The 27,953-nt window shown below is 39.3% G+C and overlaps 7 protein-coding genes across 10 annotated transcripts; 3 read left to right on the top strand and 4 right to left on the bottom strand.

Annotated features, from left to right (window-relative positions):
• Positions 1 to 168: 168 nt before the first annotated feature.
• Positions 169 to 2,919, bottom strand: LOC111790694 (OTU domain-containing protein At3g57810). Its single transcript, XM_023671707.1, has 8 exons — positions 2,784 to 2,919; positions 2,529 to 2,682; positions 2,359 to 2,446; positions 1,949 to 2,012; positions 1,211 to 1,316; positions 1,033 to 1,087; positions 841 to 894; positions 169 to 597 (listed from the first exon to the last, which is right to left on the bottom strand). Exons 1-8 carry the CDS (start codon positions 2,878 to 2,880, stop codon positions 466 to 468), a joined length of 750 nt encoding a protein of 249 aa, XP_023527475.1. The 5' UTR covers positions 2,881 to 2,919; the 3' UTR covers positions 169 to 465.
• A 12-nt stretch (positions 2,920 to 2,931) lies between these two features.
• On the bottom strand, positions 2,932 to 3,978 carry LOC111790693 (steroid 5-alpha-reductase DET2). The gene has a single exon (XM_023671706.1). The coding sequence runs from the start codon at positions 3,757 to 3,759 to the stop codon at positions 2,980 to 2,982; it is 780 nt and encodes a 259-aa protein (XP_023527474.1). The 5' UTR covers positions 3,760 to 3,978; the 3' UTR covers positions 2,932 to 2,979.
• A 1,933-nt stretch (positions 3,979 to 5,911) lies between these two features.
• LOC111790158 (UPF0503 protein At3g09070, chloroplastic-like) lies at positions 5,912 to 8,090 on the top strand. Its single transcript, XM_023670993.1, has one exon. It carries the CDS (start codon positions 6,040 to 6,042, stop codon positions 7,939 to 7,941), a length of 1,902 nt encoding a protein of 633 aa, XP_023526761.1. The 5' UTR covers positions 5,912 to 6,039; the 3' UTR covers positions 7,942 to 8,090.
• A 402-nt stretch (positions 8,091 to 8,492) lies between these two features.
• LOC111790159 (protein NRT1/ PTR FAMILY 8.1-like) lies at positions 8,493 to 11,360 on the bottom strand. 4 transcript variants are annotated; one of them, XM_023670994.1, is made up of 5 exons: positions 11,102 to 11,360; positions 10,614 to 10,758; positions 10,316 to 10,533; positions 9,647 to 10,200; positions 8,493 to 9,556 (listed from the first exon to the last, which is right to left on the bottom strand). In XM_023670994.1, exons 2-5 carry the CDS (start codon positions 10,717 to 10,719, stop codon positions 8,725 to 8,727), a joined length of 1,710 nt encoding a protein of 569 aa, XP_023526762.1. In that variant the 5' UTR covers positions 10,720 to 10,758; positions 11,102 to 11,360; the 3' UTR covers positions 8,493 to 8,724. The 4 variants fall into 4 exon arrangements, with proteins under 4 accessions (XP_023526762.1, XP_023526763.1, XP_023526764.1 ...); XM_023670995.1 differs by having other exon boundaries at positions 11,138 to 11,360; XM_023670996.1 differs by having other exon boundaries at positions 10,614 to 10,748; positions 11,138 to 11,360.
• A 695-nt stretch (positions 11,361 to 12,055) lies between these two features.
• On the top strand, positions 12,056 to 15,059 carry LOC111790160 (laccase-4-like). Its single transcript, XM_023670998.1, has 6 exons — positions 12,056 to 12,839; positions 12,966 to 13,117; positions 13,206 to 13,450; positions 13,544 to 13,672; positions 13,745 to 14,671; positions 14,794 to 15,059. The coding sequence occupies exons 1-6, from the start codon at positions 12,744 to 12,746 to the stop codon at positions 14,922 to 14,924; spliced, it is 1,680 nt and encodes a 559-aa protein (XP_023526766.1). The 5' UTR covers positions 12,056 to 12,743; the 3' UTR covers positions 14,925 to 15,059.
• Positions 15,060 to 18,114: 3,055 nt separating this feature from the next.
• LOC111791521 (protein ENHANCED PSEUDOMONAS SUSCEPTIBILTY 1-like) lies at positions 18,115 to 19,788 on the top strand. Its single transcript, XM_023672903.1, has 2 exons — positions 18,115 to 18,596; positions 18,672 to 19,788. The coding sequence occupies exons 1-2, from the start codon at positions 18,144 to 18,146 to the stop codon at positions 19,707 to 19,709; spliced, it is 1,491 nt and encodes a 496-aa protein (XP_023528671.1). The 5' UTR covers positions 18,115 to 18,143; the 3' UTR covers positions 19,710 to 19,788.
• Positions 19,789 to 20,135: 347 nt separating this feature from the next.
• On the bottom strand, positions 20,136 to 24,475 carry LOC111791520 (sulfoquinovosyl transferase SQD2-like). Its single transcript, XM_023672902.1, has 11 exons — positions 23,887 to 24,475; positions 23,307 to 23,373; positions 23,088 to 23,158; positions 22,878 to 22,995; positions 22,710 to 22,783; positions 22,492 to 22,547; positions 22,290 to 22,373; positions 21,521 to 21,608; positions 21,362 to 21,439; positions 21,043 to 21,099; positions 20,136 to 20,868 (listed from the first exon to the last, which is right to left on the bottom strand). Exons 1-11 carry the CDS (start codon positions 24,219 to 24,221, stop codon positions 20,373 to 20,375), a joined length of 1,524 nt encoding a protein of 507 aa, XP_023528670.1. The 5' UTR covers positions 24,222 to 24,475; the 3' UTR covers positions 20,136 to 20,372.
• Between the last annotated feature and the right edge of the window lie 3,478 nt (positions 24,476 to 27,953).

Below are 27,953 nucleotides of genomic sequence, written 5' to 3'. Positions count from 1 at the left end.
TTAATTTAACTTTTACGCATACAATATTATGTCAATTTACTTTCATTAATATTATGAAGCTAAACTCACTTTAACCATGAATGTTTAAACTTTATTACTCTCATTAATCTACTTCATTAGTTTAATTTTTCTTAAATTTACTCTCTAATTTTATATAAAATTTATGAATATCCACAAAATAAAATATTGCTTGCTATCGTGAAAGATAGAGCATTAAACAAATCTCCCAAAAGCAACAAATTTCAACAAAAATCCAACCTTTATGTCCTATTTCTCTTAAAGTGTCATCAATTCATTTATTTCTTCATAAAAAAACAATGTTTAAACAACTCAAAAGTTTGGAATTGTTGACCAATAAGAGAGCTTTGGGTGTTGTGTTATTGGGTTCCTCCGACCATTCATTGTTGGTCGAGCATGTCTTCGTTGGCTCATCTTTAGATGGCAACAAGGTCACATCACCCCTCCTCAAACAAGCAGATCGTAGTGGTTCCTACCGCTGTAAAGCAACCTCACAGGTTTCTTGGGGTTTCCTCCCTTGAACTCAGCTCCATATTCTGCAATAGGAATAAAGCTAGAGCTACGCGAACCCATTCTGTGCTGAAAATTAAGTAGAGAACATGTTAATTTCTACTATTCTTTTCAAACGTCGACACAAATGAAATCGTTATCAGAGATGGCTGAATTAAGTTTGTGAAGTTAAACTTAAAGGGAGTAACACCACCTAATCCTGTTCCTATCTCAGAAATTGCCCGAGACTATCAGAGAATATACTCGACCTCAGTTTAGACACCAACATTTGTATGGGTATTGATTTAGGTATCTTAGTTGAGAAAAGTATACCTCATGCTCTGGTATGTAGACAATGATAGGTTGCTTGCAGAGCTTTGACAATACCTGATAGAAGTTAATACAGATCATGATTCATACGTGACGTGAACAAATAGTGGCTTTACACATGGCGCGTAAATGCAAAATAGATTAACAAAAATCTGAGTATAGCTTGTGAAGATACGCCAGAAGAAGAGAACTAACCAATAGCTCTGACTCTCCTCCCCAGAAATTAGGTGTACGAATTCGTCGGCAGTAGCTGAATTTATTTTTGGAAGTTCTCATTATCAGACAGCAATCAAAGACGTGGAAATCCAAAATCTAAGAGGACAACTTAACATGAATAGAAAGAATAAAAAAGTAAAAAGGGAAACCAACCAACCGTTCTAATGGCTCCTCAGCAGTAATTGCAATGAGAGCTTCTTCATACTGCCGTCTTTCTTTGCCATTATCACAGATAATTTCTTTCACAGCCATGCGTAAATCATCTGCATGTTTAGGCTACCAACATCAATGATTTATGAAAATTGGAACTTTAGATCATTCATACACAAACTCCGGAATGTATACTCATATGATTACGAACACTTGAAAACTATTAGTGTAACAGACCAAGCCCACCGCCCAGAAGATATTGTCCTCTTTGGGCTTTCCCTTTCAGACTTCCCTTAAAGGTTTTTAAAACGCGTATGCTAAGGAGAGGTTTCCACACCCTTATAAAGAATGCTTCGTTCTCCTTGCCAACCGAGGTGGAATCTCACAGTTAGAAAAAAGAGAGATGTCCACAGTCCCATACGCCTTTTGTTGTGTGACTGATAAACATATTTTTGTGCTACAAGCACAACTCACTCGTCAAGGTCACCTGAGTGTCGAAGTGGGCTTGTCAAAATGAAACACTAATTCAAGACAAAAAAAAAATTGACTCTAGCTTTGATGTTCATGGTAACCTTAGTAGACAACTGGAGCACCCAAAAACATTTGGTTGATATAGTAAACAGAATATTTGCACAATCTTCCTACTTGTTCAATCAACATGAAGATTATGTTCCGCATTCAATTATCCAAGAAGATATGTCTGCACTCGCATTGTGCCTATAAGAGATGATATATCAGAGCTTACCTGCATCATTTTTCTCCTCAAATGGACGAAGAGGAATCCCCTTGTTGAAAGCCATTCCTTTGGCCTGATTTTATTAAGAGGAAGTTAGTTTAAAAGGCAATAAAGATTGCTCCCACTTCCTTGAGACAGCCAGTAAGCAGGAATACAAATACTTGCGAATCACTGTCCTTAATCTTATTTCTGGAGATTATCCTTGTTTCTAAAAATCCATTTGTGTTTCACTTCATAACTTTTGTTTTTAAAATTTGGTTTTTAGACCGAAAATGAAGTGGCATCAAAAGCATAGCAAAGAAAGTGAAAAACAAAAATCCACAATTAGATAATTTGAAACATAAATTAGAATAAACAGAGGGAATCAGAAAATAAATTCAAGAGAGAACAAAAGAAAAGAATAAGGGAAGATAGGTTACAAGCGCACGGAATAGGCAGCGTCCATCTCCAGTAACTTTCTGGACTTTGTAGTGCTCAACTTTCCTCAATGCAGGCGATTCAGCGCGCCTAAGAACAACAATTTATGAATTCCGAAAAGACACGGATATCAAAAACTTTCGCCCAACTAAAAGAGAATGAATGAACTTACAGCATGGGTCCAATTTTAGCAAAGAGTGGGCGGCCGCGATTCATAGAAAAAGGGAAAGAAGGAGCGACTGAGTTGGAAGGTGAAATTGAATTTACAGGCGAAGATACGAGCTCAAATCGAGCAATTCCTAGTCGCAATTGCTCGAGAATCGCCACTACAAGATGAACAAACCGACAATAACTCGAAAAGGAAAAATAACGAAGAAAAACAGAGAGACAATGAGAAGAGGAGCCATAAGAATGAAGAAGGTCTCACCATTTTGAGGTTTCTCCGCCATAATATCCATGGAAAAGAAGCAAGCTACGAAGAGGGAGGCGCTGCCCGGCAAAACTATGTTACAATACAATTTCATCCATTTCTTTAAATATAAATAATTTTCATTTTTTTTTTTAATCAATTAAAATAAGAGAATTTAAGATTATTTATTAATTTTAATTTTTGATACAGACACTTAATACAGGAAGGGAATAACGGCCTTCCTATCTCGGGGATAATCCTCCCCGAACTTGTTCAAGTACCACGTGTGGTTCGCACGTGCCCTAGGCACTAAATTGGCACACGTGTAAAGAAAAAACCCTAGCCCAGCCCATGACCCGCACATCACCGCCCAGCCCAGCCACTCCACAATCTCTCCCAAATAATTAGGGCAACTCACCAACTCAAACCACCCTCCCGTCGGCACCTTATATCCGCCGCCCGCCATCTTCAATTTTACCAGAACACCATCCGACCAAATATTCACTGCCATCCCCAGCACGAAAACCACCGCCCCACCGAAAAACCGCCACCAAAACCACTCGTCTCTGTCGTAATCCACGTAGTGAGACACAGATCTGGTCTGCAGGTAAGAGTTGAGCAAATTGAACCCGAATGCCATGAGCGCCACAACCACCGGGAAACCGGTGGCGGAATTCCGTCGAGTCCCACTCCGGAGAAGGCGAATTGGGTAGAGGCAGGTGCGATTGAGATAGTGGAGGAGGAAGAGGGAGATGAGAAGGAGAGACTTGTAGTTGGAGGAGTTATCACCGGAGGGGAAGAGTAGGAGAGTCAGCCATAGGGTGGGACTTTCCATGAGGAACCACGCCAACGGAACCGACATGGTCGGGCCCCACCCCGGGCGGTTGTGCTTCCCGTAGGGCGCCTGGAGAAACCTCAGGGAGACGGCGGTCGGTGGTCCGATGAGGTACAAGGCGAGAAGGCTGTTGTGGAACAGAGTCTGGTCCGAAGCCATTAGTGTGATGGGTTCGAGGAATCTGGTTGTGGGTTTGATTCAGATTTGTACTATGGCCCCACTTTAGTTTGTATGTACATGCCGAAAGAAACTTTCACAGAAAACGAAGCCTCTGGAACCTTATAGCCAAGCCACCCTCCCTACTCATTAAAGTCCATGGCTCTGGCTATGCCTATGGCTGGAGAAAGCAGAAATGAAGATCCTATTCTAATTTCTATAACTAAATTTTGGTACAAAATTAATTGGAGAAAATGAATGCTCATTTAATATATAAATCAATGAAGGAATAATTGTACCCTAAAAAAGTAATGAACAAATCAGCCAGAACCTGAGCCCTCAAAGAATGAATTGTGTATAAATAATATTAGAGTCAAATACCGAGCCGTGTCGAACCATCTGCTAACGAAGATGTTGGACCTTTCTTCCATCTAGGCCTTATATCATAGATCCAAGTTGAAAAACCACACAAATATGTTGAATTATGGCCCATAAGACTATGAGGAATATAAGAGAGGCCTCACCCAAAAAAAACAAATTGCATGGAAAAACAGACATGGAGTGTAATTTTAAAGAAGGTTTGAATTTATTAATATTATTATTGGGGAAGAGTAATTATGGATGATAATGATGTGGCAAAGTAATTAGGTAACATTAATAATGATCTAAAAAGGAATGGTGGGGTTTGATTGCAATATTTTTGGGATCAATGGGTTGCGCATGCTTTTATATTGTATTATTACCTGATTACCACTTCACCTTTATTTTATTATATATACATAATAATAACCACCTCCATACTTCTTTAATTAATTGCCAAACAAATTTCTTAATGAATATTATTAAAATTAAATTATGTTGAGTTTTTTTTGGAAGCTAAACTCCGACACAACAAATCTCAGTTGTATCAGTGATTGAATAGCAAAGGAGAGACAAATAAATATACACAAATTTGGTGGGGACTTATAAGTTAGAATAAAACGGGAACATTAAATTTAGGGGAAAAAAAATATTAAACTAACACATGGATCCATATCCCTTTCAAAACAATTTGGAACCTTTCCTTTTTATGTTTATTACATCATTAAATTTATAAATGTATCTAATATTTCTAGATCATGGAGTACTAATGCTAGACATATAAATGGAGAAGGAGAATCATATTGGACCAATCAACCTTTGGATACCATGGAAAGGCAAACCATAATTCAGGTATTTCATTTTTCATTAATTAAAATAAATAAATAAAGAGCAAGACAAACCCACAAGCCTTTTGCCCTTGAGAGAGAGAGAGAAAAAAAAAAAGAAAAAAAAGAAAAACCACATATTTTTAAAAATTAATTATTTAAAAAGAAATAAAAGGGTTAAAGTTAAAGATAGAGAGGAGGACGGCAAAGCACTTTACACTATATTGTATGCCCACACTGATCCAGTACCGTGGATTTGGGCTTACCGGGTCTTACCCACCATGACGACCAATCATAACATTCCACGTGTAATCCGGTGAATGGTTATCTTAAATTTACATTAATTAATTTGTTTTTTCACGGTGGTTCAGCGGTTTGTGTATTTGATAATGTGAAAGGGGCTTTGGAAATTTAGATTCTGTGTTGAGCAACGTTGGGATTCGGAGCCAACAATAATACAATAATACAATAATACAATAATACAATTATACAATGCACCTTATTCATTTCGCCATTTATTCACTTTCCAAATCAAATAATTATTAAAATAAAACATGTTGAATATTTGTATATATAACAATAAATAATAATAATAGCGGTGTTTTCATTGAAAACTAAAAAGGGACAGATGTACCCCATAGCTCATTTCCGGAAATTTGCTTGCTTTGGAGATTCTAGAGGGTGTGGATGTAATTTCATGAACTTGTTTGCCCTTTTTTTTTTTTTTTTTTTTTTTTTNATTTTTCAATTATATTTTTGTTATTTACAATAAGAATAATAATTTTGGAAAATATTTGTATTAAGTGGAAATTAAAAAAAGGTAAAAGGGTGGGGGTGGTAGAATAGTCATTTCCAACGCGAGTTCCCCCTACAAACAATTAATTAATTATTTATTTATTTAAAATTTGGGAAAATATTAGAATTATTTATTAAAAAGAAATGCAGCTGCAAGATCTCAGTCTTTTTCTCTTTCTTTCACTTTCCTAATTCCTTCTCGCCAACATTTCCCAATATCCTATCATGACAGCCTTCTTCTTCTTCTTCTTCTTCTTCTTCTTCTTCTTCTTCACTCTCTCATAGCTTCTCCTTCTTTGTAATGAATCCCTCCACCCACGAGAAACCAGCACCTCCTCCTCCTCCTCCTCCTTTGCCGCCGTTGCCCCACCGCCCTTCCGCCGCCTGTCCTCGTCACCCACAAGAGCAGTTTACTGCTTTCTGCCCTTTATGTCTCTGTGAGCGTCTCTCTCTTCTCGATTCCTCTTCTACTACTTCTTCTTCCTCTACCCGGAAACCCCATTCCACTGCTGCCTCTGCTCTTAAGGCTATTTTCAGGCCTGCTCCTCCTAATCGACCCTCTTTTTTTTTGCCGGAGCTTCGTCGTACTAAATCCTTCTCTGCTTCTAAGAACGACGCCTTCTCCGCTGTTTTTGAGCCGCAGAGGAAATCTTGCGACGTTCGAGTTCGTAACGCTCACTGCTCTCTCTTTTCCCACGACGCTTCTGCTTCTTCTAACATTGTCGCTCCTCCTGCTGAAATTACTTCCGAGACTAAGATTTTGGAGGACTCCAGTTCGTCCTGCCTTGAACCGCATCCCGTCGGCGACGGGGAAATTAGGGTTTCGAAACAACCCAATGTGGTGGATGTTGTGAACGAAAACGGAGTTCAGGAGATCGTTGAAGAAGAAGAAATTCAGGTTGAAGTAGGGCCAGAACCGGTGCAACTACAGGAGGAATTCAAAACCATGAAGGATCATATAGATCTCGATTCACACACGAAGAAGCCATCCGGAAGGGGGAGCTTCTGGTCGGCGGCTTCCGTTTTCAGCAAGAAGCTGCAGAAATGGAGGGATAAACAGAAGGAGAAGAAGCAGAGAAACGGCGTTGGATCTACGACATTGCCAGTGGAGAAGCCAATCGGACGCCATTTCCGAGATACCCAGTCGGAAATTGCTGATTACGGCTACGGCCGACGATCCTGCGATATTGATCCGAGATTCTCTCTCGATGCCGGCCGAATATCCTTCGACGATCCCCGCTATTCGTTCGACGAACCGAGGGCTTCTTGGGACGGGTATTTGATTAGCCGAACGTTCCCAAGAATGCCCACTATGCTTTCCGTCGTTGAGGATGCCCCTATCAACGTCTTCCGTACCGATGCCCAAATTCCCGTCGAGGACTCCATAAATTCAACTAATGAGGAAGAAAATATCCCCGGCGGGTCTTCGCAGACCCGGGATTACTATTCAGACTCTTCTTCCCGTCGACGGAAGAGCCTTGACCGGTCCAACTCCATTAGAAAGACCGCCGCAGCGGTGGTGGCTGAGATTGATGAGATGAAGTCGTCTGTTTCGAACGCTAAAGTTTCTCCTGCAACTACAGATGTGTGCCATGGCCCGAAACTAGCCATCCCAGATAGAGATTCGAACTCCAGTTCCCTGCAAGATGACTGCTCTAAGTCCTTGGATTCGGCATTTAATGATGCTGCTTCGGTGGTTGGGACGGGGAACCGGAAAGAGGAGTCAAAAAAGTCCAGAGGGTGGGGGAAAGGTTGGAGAATCTGGGGATTGATTAACCGGCGGGGAGGAAACAAAGATGAGGAGGAAGACAAAGAGAGTAGTAGACCCAATGGCATGGAGCGATCGTATTCAGGGTCATGGCCGGAGCTGCGCGGCGAGCGGAATAGCGATGTCAAAGGAGGGTTCAATCCCAAAATGTTCAGGAGTAACAGCAGTGTAAGTTGGAGGAGTTCAAGTATGATGGGTGGATCTTTCAGTAGTTCAAGGAAAAGCAATGCAGAGACTAATGGGAATGGAAAGAAGAAGAACGAGGAGCCAGTCTTGGAAAGGAATCGTAGTGCTCGACATTCTCCGACGAACATCGACAATGGACTTCTCCGGTTCTACTTGACGTCGTTGCGGGGCAGCAGGCGAGGCGGGTCGGGAAAGGTGAAACCAAATCAAGCACAGTCCATTGCTAGAAGTGTTCTTCGACTGTATTAAACTGATATTGGTTGGGGAAGGATTCAATTCAAAAACATGTTTTCTGGTTGAAAGTTGCTACATGAATATATACATATATATTTGTTGTTCAAGCGCTCTCCTTTCCTTGCTGGGTTTATTGGAAATGGATGGAAAAACAATTTCAAAACTGTTCATGTGTCTTCTTCATGTTCATCTTTCTACTGTGATTTGATTTCATTGTTTGAGTAAGCAAAGCAGTTGAGAATGAGACAGCCAATGCCCAAAAGAAAAGGGGGAAATCATGATGAAGCTCTTGATTCTTGTTTTGTTTCTTATATTATCAATATCACTGATGGTGACATTAATATCTTTGTAATAAATGAAGTCAAAAGCATTACTGCAAGAATTGTGAATTTAATTCGTAGGGTCGATCATGATTGGCGTCACATAAAACTTTATTTTATAAACAATAATAATAAAAAACAATCATATTACATTAATATCACGTTGGAGAGAAGAACGAGAGCCAGCGAGAATGCTGAGTTTGAAAGAGGTGAATTGTGAGATCGCATATCGAAGATAACGAAACATCCTTTCCAAGAGGTAATCCTTTTGTTTAATAATTTTGCCCACAAAGTCAACAAAGCAACCAATGTAAAAGAAAAGAGAAGAAAAAGAAGCAATCCCAACAACAAGTTGGTCAAACTATTATTCTTCAATACACACTTTTTGACCATTCAACACTAGAATTAAAAGTTATCCAACTCAATGTAATGAAAAGCGAGTAAGTGAGAATGTATGAGAGCATCAAGGACTGGATTTTCAGCGCAAACGGCCTGTTGCCCTTTTGGAAGTGTAGCTTTTAGCCACTAACAGATAGACAAAGAAATTAACCACGCTGAGAATCGCCAACAGCCAGAAGAAATAGTCAAGATGTCCCTTGTTTAAGTTACTAGGAATCCACCCCAACTTCCCGTGTCTCGTCGACACTTTCGTCACGATTGTAACGATTAACGTGCTTAAGTAATTTCCCAATCCAACCGTTGTGAGAGACAGTGCAGCCATCATGCTTCTCATTGCATCCGGTGCTTGGTCATAGAAAAACTCCATCTGTCCGATAAATGTGAAAACTTCTGCACAACCAATGAAAAAGTACTGTGGAATTTGCCAGAAAATCGACATCGGAATGTTCTCCGCATCGTACAGGTTGTTCTTCCTTACGTACTTGAGCCTGACAACTTCCAAGCCACCGGCTGTAACCATGGAAAACACAGAGATGACCAGTCCTATTCCCATCCGTTGTAGCTGTGTGAAGCCACGCTCATTTTTGGTGAACTTCCTCGCCAATGGGACGATGAGTTTATCATATACCGGAGCCCAGAAGAGCACGCTGAGGGTATCGAAGATCGAAAGCGAGGCTGATGGGATTTTGAAACTTGGCCCAATGTGCTGATCCATTGTATTGCCTTGTAGAACGAACATGGTGCTCATTTGGCTATACACTGCTGAAAATACTATTCCACTCGCCCACACAGGCAACAACCGGACAATGCTCTTCAGCTCCTCAACTTGTGTCACTGTACAAAGCCTCCATGCGTCTATTTGGCCCTTCATCCTATCATTTTCAGTCTCTATAGCAGCCTTATCTAGGAACCTGAATCATACGGATAATATAAGAATCTCTCCACAATTGATGAATATACTTACATCAAATGGCAGTAAGTACATTGATGAATATACTTACTTCAACTTGTTCGTGTGCTCGAGCTTGCGACTTCCTTCAATTTTTGACTCAACATCATCAGCAGTCTCATAAAGGAGAGACTTATCTTCTGGAACTCGTACCCCGTGTTTCCGACACGCTGCGATGATAACTTGCAAAATTCTGGTGAGAGGACTTCCTGCAGGCTTTTGAAGACGGTACAAAGAGCTACCAGAGAAGAAAAACACAACAGCAATAGCCATGGCTACTGCAGGAACTCCAAAGCCCCACCCCCAGCCTACATTCATTTGTATCCACACAAGAACTGATGAAGCAATCATGGCACCCACGTTGATTGAAAAGTAAAACCAATTGAAGAAGGAGCTCTTCTTCTTTCTTTCAACTTCATCCGTTTCATCAAATTGGTCAGCCCCAAAAGACGAAACACAGGGCTTGATTCCCCCTGTTCCAAGGGCGATCAAGTAAAGTGCTATGAATGTGGCAGCAGTTTGGCCTCCCGTTGGATGGCAACTAGTACTGTCACATGATGGCTTTAATCCAGGGACTGAAGCAGCCATCGTCAACAATGTCATGCCCTCCAATACCATACATCAAAAACATAGTATCACTACAAAGCAGCCGCTAACTAAGGCTAACACGGTTCGAATATTCATGCATTTTAAACACTTCAAAATAGCAAGAAAAGCTTACAAAGACATATAAGATTGAGAAACTGGCAATCGTCCAATATCTTCCCAAGTAAGCATCGGCCAAGAAGGCTCCAATCAATGGCGTAATGTAGCAGGTTCCTGACCAACTGGTAACACTATTTGAAGCAGCAACATTGTCCATGTTGAGACGTATTTGAAGATAGTTCACCAGATTGGTACTCATTCCATAATATGCCAATCTTTCACAGCGTTCATTCCCTATACACCATCATTACAATTTGAGCATATAATAATCAAAACTGAATGTTAAAAACAAAGGGGAAAAAGAAAAAAAATACCAAGAATGAAGCGGCAGGCCTTCCAATTTCCAGTCTTCTTCTTATTAGCAGGATTCTTACGCATATCAACAGTACCATCTTTTGTATATATATCGTCTTCTGCCATTCTAAGGCCCTTTCTTGCTATACTAACACCTACCAGGACCTGTTGATCAAAACTAAGGCTAATAGTTTCATCTCACCAAAGATTTCAGAAACAAAATCGAAAACCACATACAATAATAATAATACAGGTTTTGAACTGGATTAAAATAATAAAAGGGTAGGAATCAACTTGCCCTTTTCCAGGAATAAACTTTATTATTCAACAAACTAATTGTTTAATCAGTCCTAGGTTTGAGTGTCGCAATCAAATAATAACACAAAGAAAAGAGAGAATATGAAGAAGTCAAAGGCAATAGAGAAATCCAAACACGAAGCAATCACAATCAAGTAGTTTATGGAAGACCCAAAGCGAGAAATCTGGATTGAGAGTAAAAGGAACAAACCCCTGATGAAATAGTCGAAAGTGAAGAATGAAGAACCTTGAAGAAAAGGAGGAGTGATGGATGGATCAGAGCGATGGGTTGACGAAGATGAAAGAGTACTTCACCGCCACAGCCAGACAAATGGACATTTATTTACGTACATACAAGACACCAAAATCAAACGCACCTTCATTCTGATTGGGAAACAAAAACGTAACCATTTTACTTGCGGAATCCCAAGTTTTGTACGCCCATCCTTTGCAAAAATTTAAATAATAAATATCAAAATAATTTTCTACAAAATTTTTATATTCGTTCTTTGTTTTGATCATAATATTTAATATGAAAAATAGAATTAAAATTTGTTATTGGAAATTTGGGAGGTCTTAATTTTGATTGATAAAATAAAATCCTTAATTTAATATGATAAAAACACCAAAAAATGGATGTGCTATTTACGGCAACACAGCTGGTAACGTGTATTTGTATGTAACACAGATCACAATTCTTAATTTATTTTTCTTTTTAATTCTTTCCCTTGAAATTTTACCAAATTTGGAAAACTATATTCATATTTACACAAATAAGGCAATTCTTCTTTATTACTTTAAAAAATTCAAAACAAGCTTCCATCTTTCACACTTATAATAATAATAATAATAATAATAATAATAATAATAAATAAATAAAAATAAAAACTATTACTTTTTATATACAGTTTCAAGTTCACAAGACTCCCAATATTGGATCAACACCCCAACTATTTTTTCTGTTCATAATGGAAAAAATGTATATATTTTTTTATTTTTGCTATAAAAAATAATCGAAAGAATTATATAAATAATAAATGGTTGACTAGAGAATAGATTCAATAGATTCAAATCAAAGTATGAGTAATATTACTGGTAGTAGCGTATGAAAATTGTTGAGATACTTGAACTGTAACAACTCAAGCTCACCGCTAACAGATATTGTCCTATTTGTCCTTTGCGGGCCAGCGTCTTTGCTAACAATCGTTTCCCCTCTTCAATCGACGTGACCTGATGTACCTGATGTTTTGAAAGAAGCAGAAATGGTTGTGTGGTGGTTTTTTAGGATTGAAGGTTCCTTGGAAAATGAGGTAAAAGGACTAAGACCCATTTCCAAACCATTTCTGGTAAATAACTGATATCAATCAAAGGCCAACAGAAGATAGAGAGGTTTGATGAGAAGGGCAGCTGAAGTGAGTGACCCACACCCTTTTCCCCACACCCTTTTCCAAAGAATAAGCATATCAATCCCATAATATTAGAAATGAACCTTCCATAATGTCTGAGACACCAAAAAGCTGAGGCTTTAATCATATGGAGAAATGCTAAAAGGCCTCAATTATTGCTGCTGCTCATACAAACATACAACTAACAAGAACAGAAACTTTATGTAACATGTAAGATATATAGAACAAAATGGTGGATCTGCCTCTGGTTTCATCTGAAAATCCTTTGCTATCAAGATTTGTTTAACTCATCACCTAACTGGCAAAAAACGACATGGCAACAACACACACACCTTGTCTAAACCCATTTGGTGTTTCTCTTTATAAGCCTGAGTTCCATGCCCATCCTTCTCACCATCTTCTTCACCTCTCACACATCAAAATAACTCAGAAAAGGGAAACATATTAATGGAGTCTTGGCGGGTTCGAGCTTTTCTCTTATTGGCATTTTGCTGCCTTCTTCCTGGTTTGGCTGAGTCCAGAGTTCGCCATTACAAATTCAATGTAAGCCTTTCTTCTCTTTCAACTTTTTTTGGATATTGGTTTTAGAAAAAGAGAGCTTTTGGATGACCTATTTCTGTTATGGTTTGATTTTAATGAGTGATATTGAGTCATATTGGAGGATGGCAGGTGGTGTTGAGGAAGACAACCAGACTTTGCTCAACCAAGCCCATTGTCACTGTCAATGGACAGTTCCCTGGACCAACCCTTTACGCTAGGGAGGGCGACACCGTGCTTGTCAAAGTCGTCAACCACGTCAAATATAACCTTTCAATTCACTGGTAAAATCTCACAAATTGCATTCTCACTAACCTAATAATGGTGTTGCAAAGGTCATAATCTTACGAGTGTGTACAATGTTGGTGGTAGGCATGGAATCAGGCAACTCCGAACGGGTTGGGCTGATGGACCGGCATACATTACACAATGTCCTATTCAGCCGGGGAAAAGTTATGTGTACAATTTCACCATCACCGGCCAAAGAGGCACACTCTTCTGGCATGCTCATATTCTCTGGCTGAGAGCCACCGTCCATGGTGGCATTGTCATCTTGCCAAAGCTCGGCGTGCCTTATCCATTCCCTACACCCCACAAAGAAGCTGTCCTTGTGCTTGGTATGAGCCTCAAAACTTCACGAACTCTCCTTTCTCTCCTTTCCCCTTTACAAAATGGAGATTTTGACTTGCTTTTGTGAATGAATTGCATAGCTGAGTGGTGGAAATCAGACACCGAAGCTGTGATCAACGAAGCTCTTAAGTCAGGATTAGCACCAAATGTCTCTGATGCTCACACCATCAATGGCCTTCCCGGATCCATATCGAACTGCCCTACACAAAGTAATTCAACTAAGAACCTAACCTGTTGGGAAGCAATAAACAGTTCTGATTTTCTTCTTTTTTGGTAATCAGGAGGCTTCACATTGCCTGTTCAAAGAGGGAAGACCTATTTACTACGCATAATCAACGCTGCACTGAATGAAGAACTGTTTTTCAAAGTCGCAGGTCACAAGTTAACAGTTGTAGAAGTCGACGCCACATATGTCAAACCATTCAAAACAGACACAGTTCTAATCACTCCCGGCCAGACCACCAACGTCCTCTTAACCGCAGATCGAAAATCTGGCAAATACATGGTGGCCATTTCTCCATTCATGGACGCTCCAATCGCAGTCGACAACAAGACCGGCATTGCCACTGTGCACTACACCGGCACATTGGCCACGTCCCTGACAACAAACACCAACCCCCCTCCTCAAAACGCAACCCAAATTGCCAACACCTTCACAAACTCCCTAAGAAGCTTGAACTCCCAAAAGTACCCTGCCAAGGTTCCATTGACAATCGATCACCACCTCTTGTTCACCGTTGGTCTTGGAATTAACCCATGTCCCACTTGCAAGGCCGCCAATGGAAGCAGAGTAGTGGCAAGTATCAACAACATAACGTTTGTAATGCCCACCACCGCTCTTCTACAAGCACATTTCTTCAAAACAAAAGGTGTTTTCAGCACAGATTTTCCAGGAAATCCCCCTCACAAATTCAACTATTCAGGACCCGGACCTAAGAATTTGCAGACTACAAGCGGAACTAAGCTCTACAAATTACAATACAACTCCACAGTGGAATTAGTTCTACAAGATACAGGAATCGTAACCCCAGAGAACCATCCCATTCATCTCCACGGATTCAATTTCTTCGAAGTCGGGCGAGGGATCGGCAATTTCAACCCTAAAACCGACGCTAAGAATTTCAATCTCGTGGATCCAGTGGAGAGGAACACAATCGGAGTTCCGTCCGGTGGATGGACGGCAATAAGGTTTCGAGCGGACAATCCAGGTAAAACGGATTCGACTCCTCTTTCGATTCTTTGTTTAAATCTTAAAGCATCGAAATGAATTCAACCGATTCAATCGGAAAACAAAAACAGAAATTAAAGGAGTTCGGATTTGACCTTTCAGGAGTGTGGTTTATGCATTGCCATCTGGAAGTGCATACAACCTGGGGATTGAAGATGGCGTTCTTGGTGGAAAATGGGAAAGGCCCCCAACAGTCGCTTCTGCCGCCGCCGAGAGACCTCCCAAAATGCTAATCCACACGAAATGATACACCAATAATAAAGGAATGAAATTTTGGTTTGATACAGATGATGTAAAAATTGAGTCATTTTTATATTATATAGTTCATCATGCGAATACGGTATGGAATGGAAGTAAAATCCATATCATGATTTTCTCTTCCTTTTACTGCATTTATTGTAATCCAATTATATGGTTTCCTATCTATATTATATAAAAACAAAACATAATTTTTAAACTTTAAACTCAAAATGTCCCTACAAATTCCAAATCAGCCAATCAAAATTCGACACCCTTTGCCCTCTCTCTCTCTCTCTCTCTCTCTTCATTATGTGCCTTGTTCTTCTCCCATACATCTCGAGACCAGCGGCAAATCCAATCACTGTTTTTCCTCTTCTCTGTTTGATTTCTTTTTGAAAATACCCATCTTGTTATTGGTTAATTTGAGTGTCTGGATTTGACTCTGTTCTTCCTCTGTTTCAATTCATGCGATCTGTGTTGGATTCTTCAGATTCACTGCATTTCCTCAACTGGGTTCTTTCGGGTTTTCGATTTTCTTCAACTTCTATGTGTTTTAATCTGTGAGTTGTTCTAAATTGGACTGATGAAACGAGGAATTGGGATTTGAGTTGACATCAAGTATCTGTGAGGCTTGCTGCATTTTTTAAATATCATTTTAAAACCAACCAAGTTTGGGCTGTGTATTAGTTTGTCTGAAATTTGAACATGGTCCAGGGCTTGGTGTGGAATTTGTTGCGATCGTGGGTGTCGCTTCACAGTTTTAAAACGTGTTTGCTAAGGAGAGATTCTTACATGTTTATAAGAAATGATTTGTTTCCATCTCGAACTACTGATGACGTCTCACCTTGTGAACTCATTTGGTTTAGTTGAGTCAATGTCCATTCAGATATCACTATCAACATAGACACTCGAAACATTCCTTTCCCAACACAATCATTATCCATTTTACTTTGAGGCTTTGAACCAACATAGAGGGGAAGGCTTTTGGGGTTTAAATGAGGATGGAAATGACCTTTACTCCCACAAAACCTTATCCAACATCATGCTAGAAATGGATAAGGTTTGCTGGTTTTTCTGCTCATCCCCATCTCTTATTGTCGGATTGTCTTTGATACTTCTTCTTCTTCTTCCTCCTCAGTTCCCCATGGCTACATTTCTTCCTTTCCAAACTTCAGGGCTCCCTTAGCTAAGCTCTTAGCTGCATCAAGTTGTCACCTTTTGGACGCAGCTGTCTCTCCTTTAGCCAGTTCATTCCTTCTCAATAATGCCCACATTCCACACCCAATCACATAAAGAAATAGCTGTGGAAATTTCGTTTATGAATTTGGAGTTGTGTCTGGTTGTTGGTCCTCAAAGTATGGCGACACACCCACCTTGTCCACCCCGAAACTAAAACCTTAATTACAAACATCACAAAACAAACACACACACACCGCCATCTGGGGTCTCATTTAATGGGGTTTTTGTTTCCTTATTCATGGCTGTACTTGCTGCCCCTCCAAACCACAACTCAAACTAAACATCAGTCCCCCAATACCCCAACTTATCCGTCTTTGTCGTGATTTAGACATCATATCTTACTCTAATATCGGACACGAGTGAATGATTAGTACAGGTAACTACGTCAATAAAACCAACAATATATGAATTTATGATCAACCCCAATTATTTATATACATGCCTCATGGAAAAGTTTAATTTTTTAATACAATCTCCATAATTGTTTATAAATTATGATGAATATATAAATATAGTGTTGTTAACATATTCTATAACGAATGGAAGAAATAAATTGCAAATAATTGAGATTCTTTATTCCTACTCATTAATTTTTTTTTTTTCGAGGGGCAAAGGATTCGCACTTATTAAGGTCAAAATTAAACTATATTCAGATTCATGCACCATAGGCAATATAATCATATATAGGCATATTATTCAAATGATTAAGTTGTTAATTAATTAATTCACCGAAAAAAGGAAAGTTAGTGGTGAGAGTTAACTTATCTCTATTTTTTGTGGAAAACTATGAATTAATATAATAAACCCATTAATAATTTAATTATGATAATTTTGAATGAGATATAAAAACTCGAAAGGATCTCTCCTTTAGAATTCGTGGAGGTATTTAAATTACCCTTTCTTCTCCCTTCCATTATGTTTTGTCTCCACTTAGTTTATATCCAATTACATAATCGAAACCATTCCACACCAATTTAATCTACGATATGAGTTCAAAGCTAATAGTACGATCAAAATCTATGTCGCTTAACGGTTAATAACTTTATAAATTATCTGACGGTGAAGAGACAAGAGACAAGGGATGTGTTATTGGTTTAGATGCATGAACAAAAACATTAAAGGGTGGTGTAGTAATGTTTTTGACTTGTGTCTTTTCAACGTAGGCCTCTATGTCTTTTGGTTTTGTGCTGTCCATATTTTTTATTTTATATAAATTGTAATTATTTAACAAAGATAAATATTGACCAACGATTAATTAATTAATTTTTTTTAAAAAAAGTAGTTAGATATGCTTAGAAGCATTAGCCATTTAATAAATAGTAATGGGAAAGCAGAGAGAAACTAACAGCAAACACCATCATTTCAACGTTTGCAACTTTCTTCACATTTTTTTAACTTTTGGTTTGTAAACGCGAAAGGGCAATCATGATTAAGCGTTGTTTCAAAGAAAAAAGAGGCAAAAACGACCATTTTGATCCCATTTTAGTAAAAACTATGTTTTTTAAAACTTTACTTTTAATGCATTTAGTAGTAAAAAATTGGAAGATATTTGAGTGTGATGCTACCCGTCCAACGTTGTTAGACGAACACAACTCTCCACAATGGTATGATATTGTCCACTTTGAGCATAAGCTCTCGTGACTTTACTTTAGACTTCCCCTCGTACTAATGGAGAGAGTAATTCATGAGCATTCCCTAAATGAGCCGGCGTGGGACTTTCATCTTCCAACAAACGTGATCTAACCACTGTTTCAATACGTGGACTAGTAAAGAACTCATGGGTCTCCCTTGCTGACTCGATTCTATTCACGCCAGGTCAACGAACCAATCATACAATAATAACAATAATAGGTGGCGGAAGTGCATGAATGAGCCACTTCCCTTCATTCCTATATATACTCATTTTCGCTCCCTCTCCCCTTCCAATCCAAACCATAAGTTTAGGCAAAATCAAAACATATATTCATTGAAACATGCCTTCTTCTTCTTCTTCTTCTTCTTCTTCCATTTCCATCGTCTCAAAATGCTCTGTTTTTCCTTATCAACCTTCCTCCTTGAACTCTGTTAAGCTTAAGCTCTCTGTTTCTGATCTTCCCATGCTCTCTTGCCACTATATTCAAAAGGGTGTTCTTTTATCTTCCCCTCCTTACTCCCTTTCTGATTTCGTCTCCTTTCTCAAGCTATCTCTCTCCGCCACTCTCTCCCATTTCCCTCCTCTCGCCGGCCGTTTCTCCACCGATGCCGACGGCTATGTTTACATCCTCTGCAATGATGCCGGGGTTGAATTTATCGAGGCAAAGGCTAAACATCTCACCCTCCATGCCCTTCTTTCCCCTCTTGATCTTCCGGTTTACTTCAAGGATTTTTTTTACTTTGATCGGACTATTAGCTACTCCGGCCACTCCAACCCCTTACTCGCTGTTCAGGTAATAAAATTGACATTTCTGCGATCATAGAATCTCATGGTTTGATGGCTAATTCTGTAAATTTAATCTTATTAGGTGACAGAGTTGGCGGATGGTGTGTTTGTTGGGTGTACTGTCAATCACGCCGTCACCGACGGGACTTCGTTCTGGCATTTCTTCAACACATTTGCTGAAATTTGCAAAGGGACTAAAAAGATCTCGAATTCGCCGGATTTTAGTAGAAACACTGTTTTCAACTCCCCGGTGCCGCTGAAGTTTCCCGAAGGTGGGCCGGTGGTGACGTTTAACGGCGACGAGCCATTGAGAGAGAGGATTTTCCACTTCACTCGAGAATCCATTCTGAAGCTGAAGCTGAGGGCCAACATCAATAACCAGGTCACCGGAAAGAAACCGGTCAACGGATTTTACGACGCCGGCAAGATTTTGGGGAAACAGGGGAATGACAGTTGGAAAACGGTAGACGGGAACAACGGGACTAATAACGAGGGGAACATAACGTCCGTTTTGGAGAATTTGATTAAAACGAATGTCCCGAGTCGGACGGCGGAGATTTCGTCTTTCCAATCGTTATGCGCCCATCTGTGGCGCTCAGTGACACGTGCGAGAAAATTAGACGAGTCCAAAACGACGACGTTTCGCATAGCGGTTAACTGCCGCCACCGACTGAATCCACAGATGGATCCGTACTATTTCGGAAACGCGATACAGAGTACTCCGACTGTGGCGCCGGTCGGAGAGCTTCTATCGAACGATCTCCGATGGTGCGCCGATCTGCTGCATAAAAACGTGGTGGCGCACAACGACGCCACCGTCCGCCGGGGAATCGCAGATTGGGAGAGCCAACCACGGCTATTCCCGCTGGGTAACTCTGACGGTGCATCAATCACCATGGGCAGCTCACCAAGATTTCCAATGTACGACAACGATTTCGGGTGGGGCCGTCCGATCGCCGTCAGGAGCGGCAAAGCCAACAAATTCGACGGTAAGATCTCCGCCTTCCCCGGGCGAGAAGGAAACGGCAGCGTCGATCTCGAAATCGTCCTCTCGCCAGAAACAATGGCTGGTCTGGAGCGGGACCCAGATTTTATGCAGTACGTCTCAACACCGGTATGATTGGTCCACCCAAGCGCGGGGCCCGCAAAGTAAAAATCTCTTTCAACGAATTAATTACTTTTTATGGTAAAAGTAAAAAAGACATATATATATTTCAGAATCGTCTCCCGAAAGGTAAAAAAGTAAAACTGAGAGGAGGCGTGGAATTTGATGAAGTCATGAAGACAAAGAAAACGGCGACGTTTTGGCTGTGGTTTTTTTTTTATAAAACTCCTATTATGTTTATGATCAGCTATATATAACTTCCCCACGCCGTCGAGAAAAAAGGATTCAAGATGGTTTCTAGTGTTGTGCTATGATTTAATGGGATGATGTGGATTCTTAGTCTTATTAATGGGAGCAAGAACCAAAAATGGTGTAAACAAAGCAGAGTTTGAAATGAATATGGTGTCGGAATTATAATGTCGTGCGAAGTTTAGAGCAACATATCAAATTTCATCATTCAAAATCAATATCTTCATGTTCTTCATGTTCTTCATGTTCTTAGTTGGTGGCCAAAACGCCTGTTTATATGATGTGAACAACAAAGTTGACCATTTCTTTTCTGGTTTAATGAATATATACACAATGAATCTTATAGTATATGCCAAACAATCACGCGGATGTTTCCTTGTGCTACTGAAACCAAGCTGCCACAGAAATATGAAGAACAGGTGTAGCATTTCACTGATAACTCACTTCTGGGGATGGAAAAATCCGTTTAAACACCCATTGAAATGGTCTTAGAAACTGTGCTCTTTTCTTGCGCCAGAACCATATGGCTGCGTTGTATTGTTCGTTGCGGATTGTTCGAGTTGCAGCTTTCCAGTCGTATTTCTCCATCTCCGCTCGAGCTGCTTTCCCCATTGTTTCCCTCAGTTCGCGATTCTCCAACAGAGGCTTCAGCTTGCTTAAGCAGTCATCGATGTCTCCCGGGGTGTAAAGGTGCCCTATTTTGCTGTCTACTTCAGGAGGGATTATATCGGGAACTCCACCGGCACGAGCTCCGATCACAGGGATCCCAGAGGACATAGCTTCCAATACGACAAGTCCTAACGTCTCCGATTCAGAAGGCATTACAAAAACGTCACCACTAGCATAAGCCTGAGATAGCTCTTCCCCTGATAACATCCCTGTAAATACTGCAGGCAGCCCACTGAACATCTTTTCTAGCTCCTCCCTGTCATCAAGGAAAACACATCAAACAATTACAAACAAAGTAATCACTCAACCCTGTTCGTCATAATGCATACAAGAGTTCCCTATAGCATTTGGTTTTTCAGAATGATTTAGTTCTTGATATGCTAATTTAGATAATAAGCTCATTGCGGTTGTCAAATCCTAGAACAGATACCTGTACGGTCCATCTCCAACGATCGCGATTCTTGCTTCGGGGAGTCTATCCATGATCCTATCATATTGATGGAACAAATGTAAGAACAGCTACATATTTTTATGAGGATCATACATAATCAAAGGTGGAAGGAAGAACAAGAAGTTGATGCACAATTCAGGCTCCATTTGATAGCTATTTCGTTTAGATAACATAACAACGAAACCTACCGGTAGCAGTAGTGTTTTTCAAAAACGAAACGGTTATCAAACAAGATCATAGTCGTAAGTTATCCTAGACCATGGTGCAGAGGGTTAAGGAAGCTAACCATATTTCATACCTTTTAAGGAAATCCAAGCTCTTCTCAACGCCAATTCTTCCAACATGAACAATCAGTGGTTTATCAGGCTCTCCGCCACTGTTGGACAAAGCCAATCATGTTAAAGGAGATGATCTTTTGAGTTACATTATTTAAGAAATAAATGTGAGGGAATGTTACCTAAGCTTCCATCTCATTACATGCGAGCGGAAGCGAGGATGAAAGCTTACAGAATCTACACCCTTGTTCCAAAGTCGAATCTTGTTAGCTGCAAAAAGAGAAATCGAGTAAATACCGCTGATATAACTTGCTTATGAATATATGCTAGAGCCCACCGCTAGCAAATATTGTCCTTTGAGCTTTCCCTTTCAGGCTTCCCCTCAAGGTTTTTATATCGCATCTCTTATAAAGAATCCTTCGTTCCCCTCTCCAACCGACGTGGGATTTCACAATCCACCCCCCTTTGGGGCCCAGCGTCTTCGCTGACATACCGCTCAGTGTCCACCCCCCTTAAGGGCTCAATGTCCTCGCTAGCACATCACCTGGGCGTCTGGCTCTGATACCATTTGTAAAACAGATCAAGCCCACTGCTAGCAAATATGGTCCTCTTTGGGGTTTCCCTTTTGGGTTTCCCCTCAAGGTTTTTAAAACACGTCTACCAATGAGAGGTTTCCACATCCTTATAAAAAGTGTTTTGTTTCCCTCTCCAATCGATGTGTGATCTCACAATCCACCCCCTTCAGGACCCAGCGAGGGTCCTCGCTGGTACTCGTTCCCCTCTCCAATCGATGTGGGATCTCACAATAAATACCACTGATATAACTTGCTCGGGAATATATGCTCTAAGGTAAATAAAACACAAAAATATGTCAAACTAAATCTACCACTTTCTTATACACATTATCATCAATGGAAATCTACAATTAGTTCCTGCGCTATTTCAAATCACCTGCTGTCACTTTTTCAGCTTCAAGATCCTTGCCAATGGCAGCAGATGGAACCAAAGTAAGATCGGCAGCTCCATGGAGGAATTCTAAAAAGAAAGACTGAATTCTAAATAGTGATCCTTAATATTCAAATTCGTATGATGGAACAGAATAAATCTTCCTTTTTATTAGTTCAACAACATAATACAATAAATCCTCACGTACTTATAACGAGCCACATGGGTTTGACCAACCAACTAAATGTATATCTTGGAATGTATCTGCACATCAGAAAAGACAGATATATGGTAATCTAAACCTGGATACAATAAACAACAAGATCGACTCGTACGCAACTGTTCTCGGCTCAACGAACCTCGTAACTTGTTAATGATAAAGATTGTAATACGTCCAATGGTAAAAAGTCCCAGAAAAGAACTTACACAGGTACATGAGTATGGTATGACATAACTAGCGGTACACTTAATAGTTTTGCAATAATCAGAGCTCCAAACACCTAAAAACGAATCGAGTTGGACAACGGTCAATCAGCTGGCTCAATTTGATGACTAAATTCAAGAACATATAATGAGATGATTTTTTTGACTTGCCATTATCCCTGGTGATGATGCGTGTATGATGTCGGGTTTAAACCGAGAAACTTCCGAAATTATTCTTGGACTAAGTGCTAGAGAAAGGGGCACCTTCTGATACAAAGGGCATGGAAAGCTGCCAATAGTTAAAGATAAGTTGAGCAAACAAGAGAGGATCATAGGTTATACTGAATGTTATTATCATCTGACATGAACTCCCAAACTTACCTTCGTGATCCAATTATTTTAGCACCATAAAACTCCTCAGGCACACCTTCATGAGTTGTCACAACCATTACCTAAGTAAGTTGCATAAAAAAGTCAACTTCTCTATTGCTAGAAAGCAATTAATAGAACACACTCAAGCTTGTTGCAATAAAGAGTTTAAGATGGATTGAAACGGCTATCAAATGCTAAGACAGGAACATGAAAGGGATTAAATTAAACCTCGTCGCCCATTTCGCGTAGATAGCGAATGAAGTTCTGGAAGCGATTTTTGTATCCCGACACGTATCTGTAAAACCAACAATGGAAGGTAACTATCAGTGATTCAACACTTATGAGTATAGTTCACAAACAACCCAATACACATGAGGAATAGGGAGTAGATGCAAAATTTGACAGAATATCAGTGCAAGAACAACTAATGAGACATGTTCAAGGTTTTGGTGACATCAAAGACTGCGATGGATAGAGAAACAGTGATTTAAGTATAGATCAATGCAGCTAATTGTTGTAGTAAAACTACAAAGTGGCTTTCTATATCAAAAGCGGAATCAATGAAGTTAGAAATAAACCCTTCAAGAAGAGGCTAAACCCTCATTTGACATCAAGCATATAGCAGCTCCTAGATGCTATATAGCAGTGCAAGACAGACAAGAGCAGCTGAAGTAAAATCATAAGATCCGATTCCCAGTAACATATATTAGAGAGTACCAAATGGAAAGCCGTAAAATAGAAGACAAGGCCAAGAGAATAACCAACACAAGAAATTACAAGTTGTTTATGCATAGAAAGGAAGACTCACGCAAAGGGAGAAGGCTCCACAAAGAGAGCAATACGACGAGGTTTGGAAATGGTATCGGGGTCAAGCAAAGGAGGGCTATCTTCCTCTCCATCTTCAGCTCTGACTTCAGCAATAGTCATTTTGTTAGCCTTAACACTAAGAATCCCACTTCCCCTTTTCCTCAATCGAACAATTTCACAAAACAAACTTCTGGGTTTTGAAGTTGAAGATCTGGAATGATGGAATCCCAAAGAAGAAGGGGGTTCGTAGAAGGAAGTGGTGGTTGCTGCGGCGGCGGAAGTGGAAAGAGGGGGAGGAAAAAGAGAGAGATTTATAGAGAGAGAAGTATTGGTCATATTGGAAAGGAGTTTGCCGGCATATAATATAGTAGGTGCAGTGTCTGAGTTGGGATTTGTGGGAATTGAAGAATTTTTAGCTGTCTGATGCGTTTGTAAAGTTGGGTAACAAAGCAAGCAATCGAAAATCAGGGTCCGCCAGAAAGCTCGTCCCGTGGTATTGAACAATATCTGGGAAGGAATTGAGGAGACTCCTTTTATGGATATTCCACTTCTGATTTTTTGGTTCGGTTCGGTTTGTGGAATCAACCAAAGGTTCTTTCAGCATATGCTTTTTCAGTCTAATAATTTCAAATTTGTATTCTTCACTTCATCCCCTTTTCCTCTAATTATGATTATCATGTGTTTATGTTCATATCATGATTACGATTAGGGGATAATACAGAATCTTCGTACATTCTAAACAAGGGGAGAAAACTCAACGCACACTCATCCAAATGGTTTGAATTTTCTATTTTGCTTCTTAATTTACAATTAGTATCTAAATTAAGGGTTAAGTTTCGGTTTAAGAGATCTGATTAAGATTGGGTTGGGAAAAAAATCCCTCCTTTCCCCCTAATTCTAAATATTCTGTATTGAAAACAATTTCTAGGGTTCCTTTTTCTTATATGAAAAATCAATTGTAAAATCCTTCAAAAGTGGATTTGAGTGGCTGATGGGAACAAGGAAATCAGCAAAATTTCAAAACCCAACCATTGTGCCATTGACATGTGGACCAAGATGCTATTTATCCAACCTGTCAATGCCCAGTGGTTGGTGACCCTAAACTGATATAAAGACAACAATACACCAACAAATATTTCAAACTGAAATCTTTAGCTTTTGTGTTTAATAAATTTTTAAATTTAAACTAATAATACTAAAAGTTTAGTGTTCGATTCCATGTAACTTTTAAGTTTGTATTTAAATTATAATGGATGAATTTTTATAAATTTAAATTAGATCAGTTCTCTGTCCGACAAAATTGATAATTTTAAAAAACAATTATAAAAAACGTGGGAAATAATTGACTAAGAAAGTCTATAAAGTTTCATCGGATCATGATAGCTCACAATTTGTACCTAAAAAATGAATGATCCAAGATTAATGTAACATAAATATCTTTGTCGAATAAAATTTAGGCCACATAATATCCTTTTCTGAGCATGTGCCCTTGTACCCCTAAAGGTAATGCATTAGGATATTCTATATTTACATTTATATATTAAAATTAGCTTCTCATATTTGCATTGGAATATTATATATTTAGAAGCTATATTAATATTGTCAAAATGAGCAGTGAGCATAGATCGGGCTTTGTTATGGGCCTCTGGTGGTAATCCATGATAATTTGGGTCGGCCCAAGTCCAGTCAAATTATTTATGGGCCTGAACTGGTACCGGTATTGAATCCACAAAGCCCACATTAGAGTTTCAGCCCATTTTAACAGTTCAGGCGGTCTCTAATTTGGGCCCTACACACACGGGTCCGAAAGCCCATGAAAAATCGTTACGGCAAATATCAAATTATACCCATAAAAATTGAGTTCAAAAGTATAGGGATATGATTGATATTATTCCAAATAATTGAGATGGAGTACAGTAAATGTGACATGACCAGCAACAATTTACTGAGCTCTTTGCCAAAAAAGTCCATTGCTTTCTGAAGGGGGAAATTCTGTTTCCTGGAAAATATTTGGTGTGAACAGTAAAAAAAAATATATATTTTTAAAATTTGTTTTTGAGAAAGTAAAAATGGATAAATAGTATGGCCAGAATATATCACTATTTTATTTATTAATGGTATGGGTAGCTGAAAAAACACTTTCTTTTTGAAACTCGCATGATCTAAAACAGGAGCTTTTTAAAAGAATGGGTCAAATTTGTTGATTAATGATAATAAAAAAAAAAATCAATTTGCTCGTGAATCATAACTGGTCATTGGTTAACTTTAAATTATAAAATAATTATAAGGACAATTAGACGTGGAACTATCATTTTCAGCATATGCAGTTTTTCAAAGAAATTGAGTAAAAACAAACATTATGGCGATGTTGATGGATGAGTAAGACTCCTAATTTTGTATTAAATGTCCTTGATGTTTGAGAATATGGGCTTGGGCATTTTTCTAAACAAAAATGAATTGTGACCACCTATTTTCTTTCAATTTAGTATTTTCTTTTTGGGCTTCCCTTCAAAGCTTTTAAAACGTGTTTATTAGGGAGAAATTTCTACATTGTCATAAGAAATGTTTTGTTCTCTCTCCAATCAATATTGGGACGATGTACCCAAAGAGGGTAGATTGTGAAATACTACATCAGTTGGAGAGGAGAACGGTGTGCTAGCGAGGACTCTGGGCCACCAAGGGGTGGATTGAGAGATCCCACATCCATTAGAGAGAAACAAAATACTCCTTATAAGAGTATGGAAACATCTCCTTCTTAGTAAACGCATTTTAAAACTATGAAGTTGACGATAATGCATAATGAGCTAAAATGAGTAATATATGCGAGTAGTGAGGAAATTAATATTTTGAATAAAAAGAAAAAAAAATAAAGGTGGGGAAATTGCAATAGATTATGTTTAAAAAAGGTGATTAAAAATGATGAAAATGGGTATGGATGAAAGAGTGGGAAATGATAAAATGAAAAGGAAAAAAAAGGAAAAGGGGTGTTCTTTGTTGGTTTGGTGATCGTCAAAAGCAGAATAGTGAGCATATGTTGGCGTGCGTACTCATCAATGTAATGTAATGGTTTAGAAAAAGAAAGAAAGACAGAGAGAAGCAAAAAGTAGGATAGCAATGACGTACCAGTATAATTAAAGGTGTTGAACAGATGAAGAGTCATGGGTGAGGGAGTCAACAGGCAGATGGAGAATTCAATTCAACTTTATTTCTCAGTCAAAAGGGCAAAAATCTGAGAGCATGCAGATTTTTCAACACAAATTCTTCTGCCGAAGGACAGTAAAAGAAGAAAAGAAAACCACAGCCTGTGACCTCAACCAACACACAGACACAGACACACAGACACAGACACAGACCCATTAGCATCATCATGCTGATGGATTTCTGTGATTCTACTGAAATTGGGAATCAAGATGGCCAACAAAAGAGAAACTCGTAGGCCCCATCCATTGTGCCTCAAAAGCAACGATGTTGCTGAAGAGTATCGAGTGGTTGTCTCTCTCTCTCCCTCTCCTTTTCTCCTCTCCCTCTTCTACTTCTTCTCATTCTCTTCCTTTTTATTCTCTGTTGGCTCCACTCCTCTCTTTTTCCGACCTAATCCACTTCCCCATTGCTTAGTCTTACCCACAACTCCTCATCTACTACGCACACAAATAAAACCCACTCTTTCCTTAAGTTCAGCCCTTCAATTGCAAACCAAGACCTGTAGAGCTGTGAGTGAGCATGTTCTTCAAAGCTGTCTTCATGGGGTCCGAAATTTTCTAAAGGGTTGGTAAAAGTTCCTGCAGCTTCTATCACTCATATTCAAATGAAATGTCCATTTGAGCGTAAACTAAACGCTTACTTTGAGCCTTACTGCCCACTGAATCAGTCTTACCACAGTGGATAGTTTCTTAATTAAGCCCCATTCTTTCGTTTTCATTCTTCTTTCTCTTCCTTCAATTTGAATCAATAAATGCTCCTTATTCTCACAACCTAACTCGCTGTCCCTTCTCCTCAAGAAAGCTACTTACTTCTCCCCCACATCCCACAAATCATCTCGAAATCTCTCTCCCTCTAAACCCCATATTT

This window comes from Cucurbita pepo, chromosome LG03 (genome assembly GCF_002806865.2).
Source record: "Cucurbita pepo subsp. pepo cultivar mu-cu-16 chromosome LG03, ASM280686v2, whole genome shotgun sequence".
NCBI lineage: Eukaryota > Viridiplantae > Streptophyta > Magnoliopsida > Cucurbitales > Cucurbitaceae > Cucurbita > Cucurbita pepo.
The sequence above is the reverse complement of the archived record's forward strand: the minus strand, read 5'-3'. Positions and strand labels throughout refer to the sequence as shown.

Coding starts and splice junctions, on each gene's coding strand:
- LOC111790160 (XM_023670998.1), top strand. CDS start 12,744: ATGGAGTCTTGGCGGGTTCGAGCTTTTCTCTTATTGGCATTTTGCTGC. Junction 13,451..13,543: donor AGAAGCTGTCCTTGTGCTTG/GTATGAGCCTCA, acceptor TGAATTGCATAG/CTGAGTGGTGGAAATCAGAC. Junction 13,673..13,744: donor ATCGAACTGCCCTACACAAA/GTAATTCAACTA, acceptor TTTGGTAATCAG/GAGGCTTCACATTGCCTGTT.
- LOC111790159 (XM_023670994.1), bottom strand. CDS start 10,719: ATGGCAGAAGACGATATATATACAAAAGATGGTACTGTTGATATGCGT. Junction 10,534..10,613: donor GGCCTGCCGCTTCATTCTTG/GTATTTTTTTTC, acceptor GATGGTGTATAG/GGAATGAACGCTGTGAAAGA. Junction 9,557..9,646: donor GAGCACACGAACAAGTTGAA/GTAAGTATATTC, acceptor CGTATGATTCAG/GTTCCTAGATAAGGCTGCTA.
- LOC111790693 (XM_023671706.1), bottom strand. CDS start 3,759: ATGGCTTCGGACCAGACTCTGTTCCACAACAGCCTTCTCGCCTTGTAC.
- LOC111791520 (XM_023672902.1), bottom strand. CDS start 24,221: ATGACCAATACTTCTCTCTCTATAAATCTCTCTCTTTTTCCTCCCCCT. Junction 23,159..23,306: donor TACGCGAAATGGGCGACGAG/GTTTAATTTAAT, acceptor CAACTTACTTAG/GTAATGGTTGTGACAACTCA. Junction 22,548..22,709: donor TACCATACTCATGTACCTGT/GTAAGTTCTTTT, acceptor TCTGATGTGCAG/ATACATTCCAAGATATACAT.
- LOC111791521 (XM_023672903.1), top strand. CDS start 18,144: ATGCCTTCTTCTTCTTCTTCTTCTTCTTCTTCCATTTCCATCGTCTCA. Junction 18,597..18,671: donor ACCCCTTACTCGCTGTTCAG/GTAATAAAATTG, acceptor TAATCTTATTAG/GTGACAGAGTTGGCGGATGG.
- LOC111790158 (XM_023670993.1), top strand. CDS start 6,040: ATGAATCCCTCCACCCACGAGAAACCAGCACCTCCTCCTCCTCCTCCT.
- LOC111790694 (XM_023671707.1), bottom strand. CDS start 2,880: ATGAAATTGTATTGTAACATAGTTTTGCCGGGCAGCGCCTCCCTCTTC. Junction 2,013..2,358: donor GCTGCCTATTCCGTGCGCTT/GTAACCTATCTT, acceptor TAATAAAATCAG/GCCAAAGGAATGGCTTTCAA. Junction 895..1,032: donor GAGGAGAGTCAGAGCTATTG/GTTAGTTCTCTT, acceptor AACTTCTATCAG/GTATTGTCAAAGCTCTGCAA.